This window comes from Peromyscus leucopus, chromosome 6, assembly GCF_004664715.2.
Source record: "Peromyscus leucopus breed LL Stock chromosome 6, UCI_PerLeu_2.1, whole genome shotgun sequence".
NCBI lineage: Eukaryota > Metazoa > Chordata > Mammalia > Rodentia > Cricetidae > Peromyscus > Peromyscus leucopus.
In genome coordinates, this window is record NC_051068.1 from 93428262 (window position 1) to 93444088 (window position 15827).

Genomic DNA, 15827 nt, shown 5'->3' on the forward strand with positions numbered 1-15827 from the left:
TTTATGGTAATTTTTAAGAACCTTTAACAGCAAGATGAAAATCCAGAACACTACATGCCATTCCTACAGTGCTTGTCTACTGACATGAGCAACGTAACTCCGGTTCTTTGGTAATCTAGATAGAATCTGGGAATTGGAAAACACGGGTTTCTGCTCAGGTTTTGTCATCAATTGTCTGGAGGGAATTCAGAACATGTCCAAATCTACATTTCATGTGGAAAATGGTATCCCATTAAGGTAATCTGTGGCATCATTTCTAAGATCTGTTACTTTTTATTATCTCTAAAAACATCAGATAACTAGATTGATAATCAACTTAATAAACTCGGATTTTACTTTAGATCCCTCAAACACTGATACTCACTTTAATAAATGTTCATGTTACCCGAGTTTCTTTTAATCCCCCTTGCCCTAAATGAGCTGTGAGTAGTGTCATGTTTTTATCCAGAACTGTGCCCCCTTCTCTTCACAATGAGTTGAACTGAGTCCTTTGAGATGTGGAGTTAACACGGGTGCGACATTGGTCCTCATCTTCTCACACAGCTCCCATCTCATTCTGCATCCTCTATCTCACGCCCAAGCTTTCAAAGACGCATCACGACTCTGTTCCATGTTTGCTCGGATTTCTGTTTGTTTTTAGTTTTTATTTCCCCCAGAAACTAACCAAAGCGACTTGAGGAAAAAAAAGAAAGAAAGAAAGAAAACCCTGTGTGGAATTTCTTTTCTTTTCTCTGCCATGGCTTGGTGGCCCTTGCCCATGTGATTGATGCTACCTCCATCCAACACTTCCTGGGGTTCTGTTGTGTTTACGGTTTAATTTCTGGGCCCTTTGGGCCAAGCCTTGAAATTTTTTGTTGTAAAGGCATTTCGATGGCCTCCCGCCCCCGCTCCCAGACTTGGATGAAAACAAAGGAGTGTGACATGTGCCCTCCTCCCTCCCTCCCTCCCGCCCGCCCGCCCGCCGCCGCGCGCCCTCCCCTTCCCCGCGGCTCCCACTCGGCTCTCCCGCCGCGGTGGTTCGGGCGAGGCCGGGGATGGCGGGGCCTGGGGCTTCGGGGCTCGGCACAGGCCTCCTTGGCGTTCCCCGGCTCGCGCCCGCGCGGCGGCCGCCGCCGCCGCCACCCCAGGGTTCGGGTCCCCCCGCGGCGTCGACATGGCTCCCGAGGGGGCAGGGCCGCCCCGGGCTTCCCGCCCCATCCCCCGCCGCCCGGCCCCCACCGAGTGCCCACAGCAGCCCCGAGGCCTCCCCGAGGCCTCCCGGCCCCGGCTGCGGTTCGCGCTAAGTCGCCGGAGCCGCGGAGGGAAGCCCGGGGAGGGGTGTGTGTGTGTGTGTGTGGATGGGGCGGGGGTTGGGTAACGGCGGCGCGGCCTGGGAGGGGCCGCCCGAGCCCCGCTCCCCGGCCCGACCCCGACCCCGGCCGGCCGCAGCCCGGCCACACTCCTCTCTCCCTTCCCCATCCCCTCACGGGCGCCGGGACCTTACCCGTCCATTGCCGAACCGGACAAAGCTTCGCTCCCAAGAACCGAGCCACGCAGCCAGCGAGCCACACAAGCGGCGAGAAAATGGCGGCCAGGGCACGACGGAAATTGCCGAAGGTGCCGGAGCGCACGGGGCAGCGCGCGGCGGCGGAAAGAGCCGAGCGCTCGGGCGCCCGGCGGCGGCGGGAGCCGAGCGGCGGGGCACAGGGACCGGGGTGGGGGAGTGGGCGCCTCCGCCGTTGGCTGCCTCCGCCTGCCCGCGCGCCTGCTCCCGCCCTCTGCGACGTGCCTGCTGCAGTGGCTGGCTGGGCTGCCTGGGTTCCCTTCTGTGGGCGGTGTGAGTGGGACAGCCTCCAGCCTGCTCCCCCCGGTGTGCCTTAGGCTGGCCCGGATGGCAGGATTGCTCCCAGGCAGCCTCCACTTTTCCCTCCAACCCCAAGCTGGCTTACTTCCACCCACACAGGCCAATCCCGGCCCCAGCCTGGTGACCCTCCACCTACTCAGCCCTAGGGAAAAATATTTAATAGCTGCATCCTATACCGTGTTTACAGACTGTTACCCTACTGAATAAAGACCCACTGTTTTAGTAATAATAATTACTTCTAAAACAAGGAGATCATCAGATTGGCGTTTGCTTCAGAACCCGGAATCAATCCGGCCAAGTGGAAGAAAACGTGATCCTCTTTTAGGGTAGTAATTACTGTGCATCTGTTAAAAAGCAGTAAATAAGACAAAACAAAAAATATAATCCCAGTTCCCTAAATGGGAATGGTCACACGCCGAGCAGGGTGTCCAGTGCTTGTACATTCCAACATTTGGGGATATGGAAAGGTGAGAATGGCAGCGAAGACAACTGAGTTAGCCTTGGTCAGAGAGGCTGAAAATGTTAAAATGGTCTAAACAAAGCCGCTCTTTTTTTCTGTAGGACTCAAGGTCTTAAATTTAATAGCATATTACAGGTTTTCCGTTTTCCTTTAAGGTATTTGCAGCATAGCATCAACAAAGTTTGGGTTCTGGAAAATGCTCACTGGATGATGCTAATGCCAACACCCTCTTTCTTTTAGGCTTCACTACCTACTTTTCAACCTTCACCAACTGTGTTTCTCCAGTTGTTCTCAATACCCCTTCCAGATCTGCCAAGTCTCCTTCGGGAAAACCTCTTGCCCATACCAGCTGGAATTTCACTTCACTAAATGGTAGGTTGTGGATATTTTTTAAAATGGTAAATCAGAACCTGGCCCGGTCTACTTCAGAGGATGAGATCAGCCTTTGTGCAACTTAGTGAGACCCTATTTCAAAAGCAAACACACACACACACACACACACACACACACACACACACACACACACACACAGTTGCTCTAAGAACTTTTCAAAGCCACTACACGGTTAAATATTCTTGATTTGCCTCAGGGACTGTCAATTCTTTTTAAAAATATAACTTCCTTTAATGCCTCCCTTTTGTCTACACTATTGACTTATGATACATGAAGGACCCATTATAATTTCCATTAATAATAGTTTTTCATGTGTTGTGGTTTCGTTCATGTGGTTTCACTCAACAATTAAATGTGTATGCTCCCAAGGGGAGGGAGGAATACGGTGTTCATTCTCTATATATCTCACATTGGCTCAATCAATATCGATTTATTGGTTCTTGCTTTATCTTGGGGAAGACAAACTGTGTCATGAGGGACAGAATTTCTTCTGTCAAGTGTCAAGTATTCATTAAAATATATTCTTTATTTTTCTTCCTAATAAAGTATAGGAGAACAAACATACAACATAATCAATATGTTGGTTTATTTAAGTCAGTACTTTGTAGAAAATATTTGAGGTAGTTGACCATTGTGTACCCTAATAAACTTATATGGGAATCAGAGGACAAAGACAGACACTAGATTAGACATAGAGGCCAGACACTGGTGGTACACAACCTTAATCCTATCACTTGGGAGGCAGAGATCCATCTGGATCTCTGTGAGTTCAAGGCTACACTGGGAACAGAGTAAGGCAGTGGTGGCACACACCTTTAATCTCAGCACTTGAGATCTCATGCTTTTGCTCGGAAAGCACACACACCTTTAATCCTAGGAAGTGACATAGCTGGGTGGAGAACAGTATATAAGGCGTGAGGAGACAGGAACTAAGCAGCAGTGCAACCGAGACCCTCAGGGGTGAGGACTCAGAGGCTTTCACCCTGAGGATTCCTGGAAACAGGATCTGCTGAGGAGCTGTTGAGTTGAGGTTGGCTGTGACTTGTTCTGCTTCTCTGATCTTTCAGCTTTCACCCCAATATCTGGTTCCAGGGTTTTTTGGTTTTTTTTTTTAATTAATAAGACCTTTTAAGATTTATGTTATAATATAGCAAGTACTAGATTTTAAAATGTAGTAAGGAAATAAGAGTAGCCGAGCCATGATGGTGCATGCCTTTGATCCCAGCACTTGGAAGGCAGAGGCAGGGGGATCTCAGTAAGTCTGAGGCCAGCCTGGTCTACAAAGCGAGTTCCAGGACAGCTAGGACAGTTACACAGAGGAACCCTGTCTCAAAATCCCTCTCTGACCCCCAGAAAAAAAACAGGAAGAAGAAAAGAAATGAGTGTAAAATATATTTTAAGTTTTGAGTGGTACTAATGCATCACCACAGCTGTAGGCTCCCTTAGACATCTGCCTGAGGTTTCAGTTCCAGCCATTTGTTCAGTGGTAAACACTGGCTGGGAAATACTAGGTGTAAATTCTAGAAGTAAACAATTTTTAAGTTTTAAATTATGCACCATTCTGAATAAGGCACCACGAAATCTTCTCCATCCCTCTTTGTCCAGGCAGGACATGTGTCATCTCCATGTGCAGTGTATCAAGGCTGCATATACTATCTTCCCGTTAATTTATTCACTGGACAGGTATCTCTCATCAGCTTAACTGTCATAGTAGCTCAGGGTTTGTGTATGCAAGAGTTTCTTATTTCACTCAACAGTGGTCCTAAAATGCAAGGCCAGTCATTCTAGCAATGCATAAAATGCTCCCTTGGAGGTGAAAACACAGTGGGATATTTTAAGACACACACACACACACACACACACACACACACACACAAACACATTTACATGACTTTCACTAGTATGTTCTTCAATTTACTCTGTGTTTGTTAGTTATTGTTAATCTTTAGCTGTGTCTGACATACTAGCAGTGTGAGATTGACTTACATAAGTTGTATAAAGAAGATGGATGTACAGAAAGAACAAACAGATACAGAGTTTGGGGTCATCTGCAATTGTAGGCTTCTGGTGGTGGGATAAGACTATATTCACCATGTGCTATATATTCCACAAATACACACTGTGGTGATATTCTAATTGTACTGAAATGTGATTTTGATTGTATGTTAATAAATAAAGTTGCCCCGGGGTCAGAGCTATTAGAGCCATAGCAAGAGTGTGGTGGTGGTGGCACACGCCCTTAAACCCAACACTTGGTAGAAGAGCTAGGTAGATCTCTGTGTGTTCAGGGATACAGCCAGCATTGGAGACACATGCCTTTAAGACCTGGGGGTCTGTACATACAGACAGTGATGAGGCAGTCACGTGTTTGGGTTTACAACCAATGAGAAGGCAGAGCAAAAAGACTATGAAAAGACATACACACAGGAAGTAGCTCTTTTTCGGAGAGCTAGGACCACCACAGGAGGAAGGGTGAGATTTTAGCTCTGAGCTCTGACCTCTTGGCTTTCTCTTTTACATTGTTCTGTGTTTCTTATTTAATAAGATGGTTGGTTACATCTACAACATACCCATGAAAGCCTGGCTTCAAATTTGAGATGTTCCATTTATTAGCTATGTGATATTACACATATTCATTATAACCCAAGGATGAAGTGTTCTTTTTGTGAAAACTAGATTAAAAGGAATGCCATCATCCCAGATAGTTGTGAGGTCCAAATGATTTGACTGGCTGCAGTAAATGCTTCAGAAAGGGTGCACCTGTCACCCTGAAGGTCGTTTTTGTTGTTCTTGTTATTGACACTGGTCTATTCTCTGGAGAAGGAACAGGCCACATGTTTGGCTTTCAGAATTTTTGCAGCAACCTATGTCCATATAGATATATCTGTATAGAGATTCTTCACAAAGGTTAAACATATCGCTAATGAAGTTAAATTGACACATGTGCAGATGGATAGACCAAGGGAAATGTCACCAGTAAACTTGCAAAGTCCCACCCAAATCTCAATCTGTATGATTTTTGGGGGCTAACCATGGCCCGGATTATTAATCTTAACAGTAGAGGCCGGCCAGCGTTTGTAATCTCTGACAAGGTTCTGTCCATTTTATGGACTCCTAACAGAATAAAGCGATAAAAAATGAAGTATCTGGACAGTATTATTTTCATACCCATATCTTCTTTCAGTATAATGATTGTTCTTTCTCATATGAATGGTAAATGTTTTGACCTTTTGCAGAGATTTTCACTTATGTGAACAATGATTAAATCTAAATTTCAGCATAGGCTAAGCCATAATGAGGTCTAATATTGATGCAGTAAAAATAGGAAATGGGACCATGTTCACAACATGAAGAATTTATTTTTAGCCTCACCATGGTCTGCTTAGAGTACAGAAGAGTATCATTTAACTTTTTCACAAGAAAAAGAATAATAATGCCAATTAGATAATATTTTTAAATAGGTAATATAAATTCAAGGCAGAGAAAAGGAAATTCAAAAGCTATAAAAATGTATGCAAATTCCCTGGAAAAGGAAAGCAATTAGAAACAGAAGGCAGATACTAGGTTACTTAGCACAGTGAATGGGGATGGAAAATAGATGTAAATAGGCATAAAGTTTCTTTTTAAGATGAGGGAAATGATCCCAAACTACCATGTGGCAAGGGTTGTATAATTTCCTAAAAATACTCAAACTCATTGAAACTTGATGCTCATGACTTTCAGAGCATGTGAACTATGTACCAATAAATCTATTACAAGAAAAAAGAGCATATATTTTAGGACCCTGCTCCCCCTGATTAGTTTCATATTCCTTAGCCATCCATCTTGCCACTTTATCTCATATGTTTCTCAGATATGTTCTAACACTTGTATTGACATTATCATGGTTGATTTAACCATCAACTTGACACAGTCTAAAATCACCTGGGAAGAGAGTCTCAGGAGGAAGTGTGTACATCAGGTTGACCGGTGGGCGTGTCTGTGGGAGATTGACTCCATCACATTAACTGAGTGGGAAGATGCAGTCCCTGCTGTGGCTGGAAGCATTACCTAAGGTTGGGTCCTAGACAGTATAAAAGTAGAGAGAGTGAGCTGAGTAGTGAACATAGATGCTTTCACTGGCTCTCTGCTCTGATTGTGGATGCAATTCCTGTTCCCTTGACTTCCCACCAATGATGGACTGTGCAGTGGTTTGAATGAGGATTTCCCCCACCCTCTAGGCTCATATACTTGAATACTTGATCCCTGATTGGTAGAACTATTGGGAAGGATTAGGACTATTAGGGAGTGTGGACTTGTGGAAAGAGGTGTGTCACTGGAGGTGGGTTTGAGGCCATGTCTTACTCTCTGCCTCCTGTTTGTGGATCAGATGTAAGCCCTCAGCTACTGCTCCAGTGCTCTGCTTGCCTGCCTGCCTGCTTCCACATTCCCCACCATGATGGCCATGGACTCACCCTACTGACACTGTAAACAAGCCAACAATTACACGCTTCCTTTTATAAGTCGCTCATGGTGCCTCTTTACAGCAATAGAATAGTTACTGAGACTGTCACCTGGAATTGTAAGAGGAATAAGACCTTCCTCCCTTCAGGTTGCTTCTCTCGGGTATTTTATCACAGCTACTGGAACCTAAACTAGGATGATAATTGTTCTTTTACTCAAAGGTGGTAATCATTATATACCAGGTACTATTTTATAAATTGAAAATATGTGTACTTGAGATATAAGAGATAAAAATATATTATGGAGTTTAGGAATATCTTGTTCTTTCTACATGGCTATGTATTCCACCAAGTAAATCATACTTACCTAGTCATATTGATGAGTCCTTAGGTGGCTGTGGTGATATTTTATTTGTCCTCTAACAAATAAAATGTATCTGGGGATCAGAGGACAGTGGTGGAGAGATCCATTTGGATCTCTGTGAGTTCAAGGCCACACTGGAAACAGAGCCAAGGCAGTGGTGGCACACGCCTTTAATCCCAGGATTTGAGATCTCATGTCTTTGCTTGGGAAGGACACTTTTGTGGCTTTAATCTCAGGAAGTCATGGCAGGAAGCAGAAAGGTAGATACGGCATGAGGACCAGGAACTAGAAACTTTTTAGCAGCAGTTTGAGGAAACAGGGTCAGCTGAGGAGTTGGTGAGGTGAGGTTGGCTATGGCTTGTTCTGCTTCTCTGATCTTTCAGCTTTCACCCCAATATCTGGCTCCAAGTTTTTCTATTAATAAGTCCTTTTAAAATTTGTGTTACAGGTGGCCTCTATATTATTTTTTGTGAGAAATTCTGCAATTAATTACTTTGTTTCTACGTCACTTTTAATACCTGAATACATCTGCTAGGTGACTACCATAAAAAAAAAAAAAGGTAATGTTTTGTTTTGTTTTATTCTTAATTGTGAAAGATGCTACTAAATTGCCCTACATGGGACTTGAGACCTTGGGGGAAGATTAGCAGTTGTTGTTGTAATTAAGTAATTGTCAAAAGCTAACAAGAGATAGCTCAACAGGTAAAGGTGTTTGCCATCAAGTCTAGCAGACCCATACTGAGGAAGGAGAGCACCAACTCCTCCAAGCTGTCAGATGGCCATGGCATTTGTATCCACATACATACATACATACATACATACATACATACATACATACATACCACACACACATAGGAAAGAAATAAAAATGCAGTCTAAAAGTAAACAAGTAAAAGCCAACAATCAAACAGAAAAATGAGCAAAGCATTTGACTAGGATACTAAAAGTTTACACAAAAATGAGAACAAATCTCCTCAGCTTCCCCTAACAAAATCCTGGGAATACTGTACTAGGTTGCTTTTTCTCAAGCCCTCAAAACAGACAAGCACGAAACTAAATCCTGAGGAGAAAGAGTCTCTTCCATGCTATCGTTGACACATAAAGACAGAACAGAATTGCATCAGGGCTGAAGAGATGGCACCGCAGTTATAAGCCCAGGCTGTTCCACTCCTTTGGAGCACCTGAGTCGGGTTCCCAGCACCATGTCCAAAGGCTTGTAAATGCCTGTAACTCCAGCTTTTGGGCATCTGACATCTCTGGCCTCTGAGGGCACTGGCACTCATCTGCACATATGCACACACATACACATAAATAAAAATAAAATCCTTTCAAAAAATCCTTCTATGTGCCTTAAAGTTAAAACAAAACTAACAACCAAAGCTCTTCTATACACAGTTAACTCTTTTGTTGTGACGTGTCTTTCAATACTCAGGAAAGAAGGAGATGAAACTTCCAGAAAACCTGATGTCCCATATGTGATCCAAGAGGACATTGGATGTGGGTGAGAGAAGCCCCAGGCCCTACCTATAACCCAGCCCCTATGTTCTTGTGGAACTAGAGAGCAAACACTGTAGGAAAGAGTCTCCAGGAAAAACGTGGAACACACAGGCATTAAATATATAGATCCACTAAACAGAGATGTATGGTTCTTGGCATAGGAAAAGAATAAGGAATACATGGAATTCTTAAAAGTTCAACATGTATTTATTTATCCTGTGTTGCATGTGTCTAAGTATGGGAACAATGTGCCCGCGGCATGTCCATGAAAGCCAGAGGGCAACTTGCAAGGGTCAGTTCTCTACTTTCATCATATGGGTTCTGGGGATCAACTCAGATCATCAGGTTCAGTGGCAAGTGCCTCTACCAGATGACATCTTTCTCCCCACACAAGATTAAAAACAATAATATTTCTAAAATGTAATGAAATATCATCATAGTATATTCAAAATTAAGACTGTGAAACAATTTTACAGAGAACAGTAGAGAATGCGTGTGTGCGTGTGTGTGTGTGTGTGTGTGTGTGTGTACAAGTGTGTGTGTGTGTGTGTGTGTACAAGTGTGTGTGTGTGTGTGTGTGTGTGTACAAGTGTGTACTCCAGTGTGTTAGGGTTAAAATTTTGCATCTTCCAATACAGGAAGTCAACAGATAGTTTGTATACAATCCATAGTTGAGAAAATGGCAGATGAGCTTGTAACCCAGAGGTGAGGACTAGGAGGTCACTAGGTCAGGGAGATGTGAAAAACCTGAAAGTCGTCACTTCTATCTGGGTGGAACTTGGGGAGGAGGAAGGGTGTAGTTTGGGTTCAGTTTCTTTCCTGACAGATCATCCAGAACTACTTGATTTCAAAGCTATGTGAATGTTTTACTTTGATAGAAACTAAGTTTTATGTTGAAAAAAGGGGGGGGGAGTAGGTCATAGGGAGCAAAGTATGGTTTTAGTGCGGTGTTGCTGTGTTTGTATTCAGCAGCAGTGACCGCTTGTCTGCATGTTTACTGAAGGGAAGTTTAGCAGAGATGACGGTCCGTCCTATATTGTGCACATGATAAAGATTATTCCTGGAAGAGCACACAATACCTTTGATTGGATCAGTGTTTTTCAGAATGATAACACATAAAGACTCAAACTAGGGGTGAGACAGAAAATAAAAAACACATAGAAAAGTGAAAGAGAGGTGGGTGAGTGAAATACAGAGAAAACAACATCACCTCACTTTGGAATACTATAAACCATAAAATGAAGCCTGAAATCTATGTCATAATATATGTGGCTTTGTGTAAACACCCACATACATGGTCATTTGTGAATATACAGATTTTAGCTCATACCAGAAAAGAGTAAGGCTTACACATTAAATTCTTTTTATAACTTTACAAAGAAAGGAACCAGCTTTCATCGCTATGTAAGCTAGCCAGCAGGCAGTGTTTCGTGGTCAGTTGAGCTTGCTTTCTTTATGTCCTGCATCCAAAGTAAGGGGTGTCTTCAGCAGTAGGGTTTTATCTTCTTGTTATGGTGGGTAATCAAGAGCAATGGCAATGGCCTGTGTCATGTTGGGTGATTCTGGCTTCTGGAGGAAGAAGACATCAGTGGTTTCATCCAGCACTGGACTCGGCATGCAACAGCACTGACCTGCATGACAAGATGGTCCTGCTGGCGCAACAGTGGCGTGAATGCTGTGGTGGTAACCAACTACTTTCTAACCAGCTTTCAGGCTTGTTCTACAAGAGGGATGTCATGCCCAGGACTGTAAACATGGTCAAACATGCCTGGAAATATCATAGGCCCTAATGGGAGACTTGCTATTGTTTTGCTGACTAGTCATGCTCTCGAACTGCTTTTGAATATTTACGTTTTTTTACCCATAGATTTGTGTTGCTCTCAGCTTGGCTCAGAGAAGCTTCCTTTTGCAGTGAGTAGCAGTTAATGCAGGGGCTCATAACTGGTCAAAATGCCAAGATATGTTACTGAGGTACTTAGCTATGGCTAAATCATCCATATCAACCTTCCATAATCCAAGGCTCAGGGAACATCACAAAAGACAGGATAGAAAGAATGTGAGAGCTGACAAACAAGGAGGAGAGCTGTGAAATCCAGATTTCTGGATGTGACCAAGGCTGTTATGCATACCAACTCACAGCAGCTGTTATTAAACACAAAGACCTATATTAGGTCAAGGCAGTCAGAACTCTAGCGTGGCTTGGAGAGGACCTTCAGAAGGACCCTTAAGATCCCACCCTTGAAATGAGGAACAATTGAAAGTTGATGGCTACTGAAGGAGTAAGAGTTACTTTCCTTTAGGGACATGGCACCTGTAGGTTGCCAGCGCCCCATTGGATGTCCCTACATTCATGCTCATATAGACATAACTCATTGAATTTAGAAGGTTGTTAATAACAACAACAAAAAAGGGAAGACATGAAATTGGGAGTGATACAAGGTGGCACTTCAGTGGGAGTTGGATGGAGGTTGTGTTGGATGGATAGAATCAAACTATATTGAATACATGTATGAAATTTTCATAGACTAAATAAAAAATATTACTAAAAAGGAACATTGCAAATGGAAATAGTCAGCCTCTTCTAAATCTCTTACTATTTCTAGCTTTCAAAGTAGTTTGACTCCTTAATGATAGAGAGGATGAAATGAGAAATGAGAGTTGAAAATAATCCCAGTGTGGTTGTCCTTAATTGTTTCATAATAGATGTCTCTGTTGGAACACTGTTCCTCCAATCCATGTTTTTCTCACCCCATGCCTATTTTTAACCATAGGAATAAACATTTTTCAAAAAAGGGAATGTAATTTTGTTCTTATTGAATATTTCCAATAAATAATGTTTACCAGATTTTCAAGTGATAGGTGACTTATACTACAAAAGTAGAATCAGCACTCAAAATATTGAAAGGACTACACCACAAACATAAGCACAAAATCTTTTATTCAGATTAAAAACAAAACCCCAGTTACTTGTGTTCAAGTCCCCAGACACACACCATGGAATACGAGAACAGATTCCTACAAATGGTCCTCTGACTTCTTCATGTGTTCTGTGACATAGCCCCCAAATAAATAAATACATGTAAAGACAAAGCAACATAAAAATTAGGATAGCAAGATAGCAAAGTAGAAAAAGATGCTTGTCACCAAGCCTAATATATTACTTTTCTGTTCTTCTGCTAAAATACCATGGCCAAAAGCCACTTGCAAGGAGAATTTCTTCTGCCTTACAGTTCCAGAGAGATGTCCATAATAGTGTGGGAGGCATGACAGTTAAACAGGAAGGTGAGCGATCACATCTTCAACAGCAAGCACAAAGTAAAGAGCGTGAATTGGAAGTGAGTTAAGACTATAAACTTTTCATCCCCAGTACCTAAAGGATGGAGGGAGACAATTGACTTCTTCAAGTCCTCTGTAACCACACATGTGCTATACTATGCACTTTCACACATGTGCAAACACACAGGCACTCCCCCCAATACATTTAATTAAAAAATAAAATGAATGCTCTACATTTAAGGAGATTCATGCCTTTATAACAATCCCCATCAAGAAACCATGAGACACTGACCTAAAGCAATTACAATCTTAGATCTTGTTAATGAAATTAATGTACTCAACTAAGGATGTCATAGTCCCATTGCCCTCTATTCCGATTGTGCTGACTGTTTGTGCTGAATTAGAACAAGCATTAAGACAGCAAATACTATTTGTGTCAAATTGACTGTGGAAAGTATTGTGACTGGCAGATTTATGTTTATTCTGTCCTTCCCTTGTGGAGTAGCCATGCAATTTGGGTGCATTTGACCTTCTTTTGCAGCTCTGAGAAAAGCTAATCAAAGTAATGTTCCCCAGCTATCATGATAGTTACTGGTAAGACCCAAAGTCAATCTACGCTCATGCAGAGATGGCTTCAGAGGTAAATCAATAGCGCTGAAATTTATGTTTGATGATAATCCAAATGCATTCACTGGGCGTATATATCTCTGATGGATACTAGTGGCCACACAGAGCACAAGAGAACCTACCTAGATGTAAAGCTTACAGAAAGAAAGAAAATAGTCCTGTAACTTAGCAATCTGTTCTTTCTAAGAACTGAGGAGATCATTTGAGAACATAGGGCCATCTCACTTCTCTGCTTAGACTCCTGAAAGGAAACCTTACCTCATCTGAGTAGAAGCTCAAATCCTGACGGAGGTTCATAAGCCAGCATGCACTGTTCTCTTGTCCTCTCTCTGACCTCATTCCTCACAACTGTCTTGTTTGTTCATTCCTAACTAGCGCATCAGCCTCCTCCACAGTCCCCAATGTGGTTGGCATGCAAGATCCCATCTCCTTTTAGGGTTTTAGTGTAAGCTGTTCTGTTCTCCCTCAACGTTTCTTGCCTCCCTGACAGATAATGCCTTCATTTCTCAGCCCTTATTCAACACCCCACCCCATCTCAGAGGGATACCCAGATCATGTCATCAGGATCCCACTCTAGCCTTTGTTCAGCTCCCTTGTCCTCTTTATGTCTCTATCAAAAGAATTCAGATGAGACTCAGAGCATAAAGTAAAAGACAGAGTTTATTTTTAGTAAAGTGGGGCATGAGAGTGGGCAATGGCCCGAGAGACCATTGCTTCAACCTACATTTTTTGGGTAGAGTTTAAACATTTTCCTCAAGTCTCCAGATCATAGAGCTTTCCTGAAAGTGTTTTCTTGCCCAGATGATTGATACCTTTTGGATTAACTCTTAAGGGAAGGGACAAATGGTATGGGTTTCTGTTGTTATTGTTCATTACCAGAAATCGCCCAGCTAGATAGCAATTTTATGTTCTTTGGGGGCAGTTTAGAACTTGCCATGTTTCTAAGAAAGGCCAGAGATATTATCCAGAATCTATTCTTTGACCAGTAATCAAAGTCCTGCGTTTCAATTTCTGGTTTTACTAGCTGGTAATAATGAGGGACCTTTTAACCCGATAATATCTGATTGGCTAACTAATAACCATCCAACAAATATACTGCCCCTTGTAGTATTAATTTCTCAATGCACATGTTAATATTATAGCATACTATATAATTTTTTTTAAACATTCATTGCTTTCTGCCTCTCTCACCTGGAATATAAGACACCTGGTGAGCAGTAGATATTCCCTAAGCCTTTATAGAAACATGAAGGAATAATGGCACTGGTGGATCACATATCTTCTGCACACTGAATCTGATGGGAGCCAAGGTAATTCTTTTACTCTTTATGCGTTTGCAGTCAGAATATGTTTTTAGACAACTGAAAGCCAACTACCTACTAAAATAATGAAGAATGAGCCATCCATGACATCCAGAGAAGGTTTGAAGAAGTTGGTGATGTTTACCTTGGGGAAAACCAGAGAAGAACACATCACTTATCTCCAAACAAATAAAGGGCTGTCATATAAAAAGGAGAACTGGGCATATTGTAGATTTTGGTCGACAGAGCAGAGTGGATTAAAGTTATAGAAAGGCAAATTTCAGCTCAGCATAACAACTAACTTCTAACAATGAAGCTGCCTCCCACTGGAATGAACTCCCTCCCGCTTCAGTGAGCTCTCTGTTAGTACCCTGTGCAAGCAGGGACTGAGTGCACCCATCCTTGAGGGTGGAAGGCACCCCTGCACCGGGCAATGCCTTGGACCTGGTGATTTCTACTCCAGAATGTGTTATGAAGTGTTTTGATGTGGACTCCATAACCAAAACCCCTCTCTATGCCATGCCGCTTTCCTAGTTCCTAAACCCTCTTCCCACAGAAGGGCTTTCAGCTGTGCCGCTTGCTCCCCTTGCTCCCCGTGTGCAGAGTCCTCTTGGCCATAGTGGATTAGATCATGAACCCGCAGCTTGTCAGTCAGTCTCCAGCCTACATATTCACTGAGAGGAAGCCTCCAGTGCCCTGAGGGTAAGCATCCTAACACAGGAGCAGTGGACAGCCATTTTCTAACTCATGGTGAGAGGCAGCCACTTCTTTAGAAGGAGCAAAAGAATGAAGGCAGGGCAGAGAGATGAGAAGGTGGTGGTGGGGACTTGACAGATGGAGGACACTTACTGCCTGGATTGCCTGGATTGCCACACCTTCACTCCGGGATTTGCCAAGGCCCAGTGATACTGGTACCTTGAGTGGGATGCTTTCTTTTTCCTCCCCTGCCTTCCTTTCTCATCCTCTTCATTCAGGATTCTTCTCTCTCTTTTTAAGCTAATTAATTACTTCCGTTAAGTACAACCTAAGAGTCTTAACCCATAGACATTGTATTTTGATTTTCACCTCTGTTTATTTGTATTTAATTTCCTGAATTCCTAAAGTCTTGCATCACTTATATAAATGGTGAAAAGTATGGTCTCTCTGCACGAATTGGAATTAGATACTATGAGTTGTAAGATAAGTTACATAGCATCTCTCAAAATGAATCACCTGCGTTGTCATCATTTTATCATGTGTTAGTACCCAAGGCAAAGTTCTACAATTGTGTATTTGGGGATATCATCAATGTGCCATGCATTCTTATTTTTTCTAAAGCAATTATTACATCCTACTCACTCTGAGGGGTGGGTGTTTGTTCACTGTTGTTCCTCCTCCCTTTCCCTGACCCTTTTGTCTTTTCAGGCTTAGGTATTGGTAGTGGTAGTGTGGTTGTGATAACACATGGATCAAAGAGAGACACTTTTTAAAATCAGTGTGGAACTGCAAGCCTTTAACCCCTGGACTCACGCCAGAGAACCGGAGTTACAGCCAGCCAGCTGTGGCATCATCCCACGGGGTGGGGACTTGTACTGAAGGAAAAAAGGAAAAAGTGAACTGAGCACAAGCATGCATGCACTCTTCG

At 42.9% G+C, this 15827-nt stretch overlaps 1 protein-coding gene across 4 annotated transcripts in view; it reads right to left on the reverse strand.

Annotated features, from left to right (window-relative positions):
- Nucleotides 1-1663, reverse strand: part of Ptbp2 (polypyrimidine tract binding protein 2) — a 65881-nt gene extending 64218 nt beyond the window's left edge. For 2 of the 4 annotated variants that reach the window (XM_028880090.2, XM_028880089.2), the window contains exon 1: nucleotides 1484-1663. In XM_028880090.2, coding sequence (XP_028735923.1) covers nucleotides 1484-1491 — 8 coding nt within the window. In that variant the 5' untranslated portion in view covers nucleotides 1492-1663. The remainder of the gene's footprint in view (nucleotides 1-1483) is intronic. The other 2 variants (XM_028880087.2, XM_028880088.2) reach the window with 2 other exon arrangements.
- Between the last annotated feature and the right edge of the window lie 14164 nt (nucleotides 1664-15827).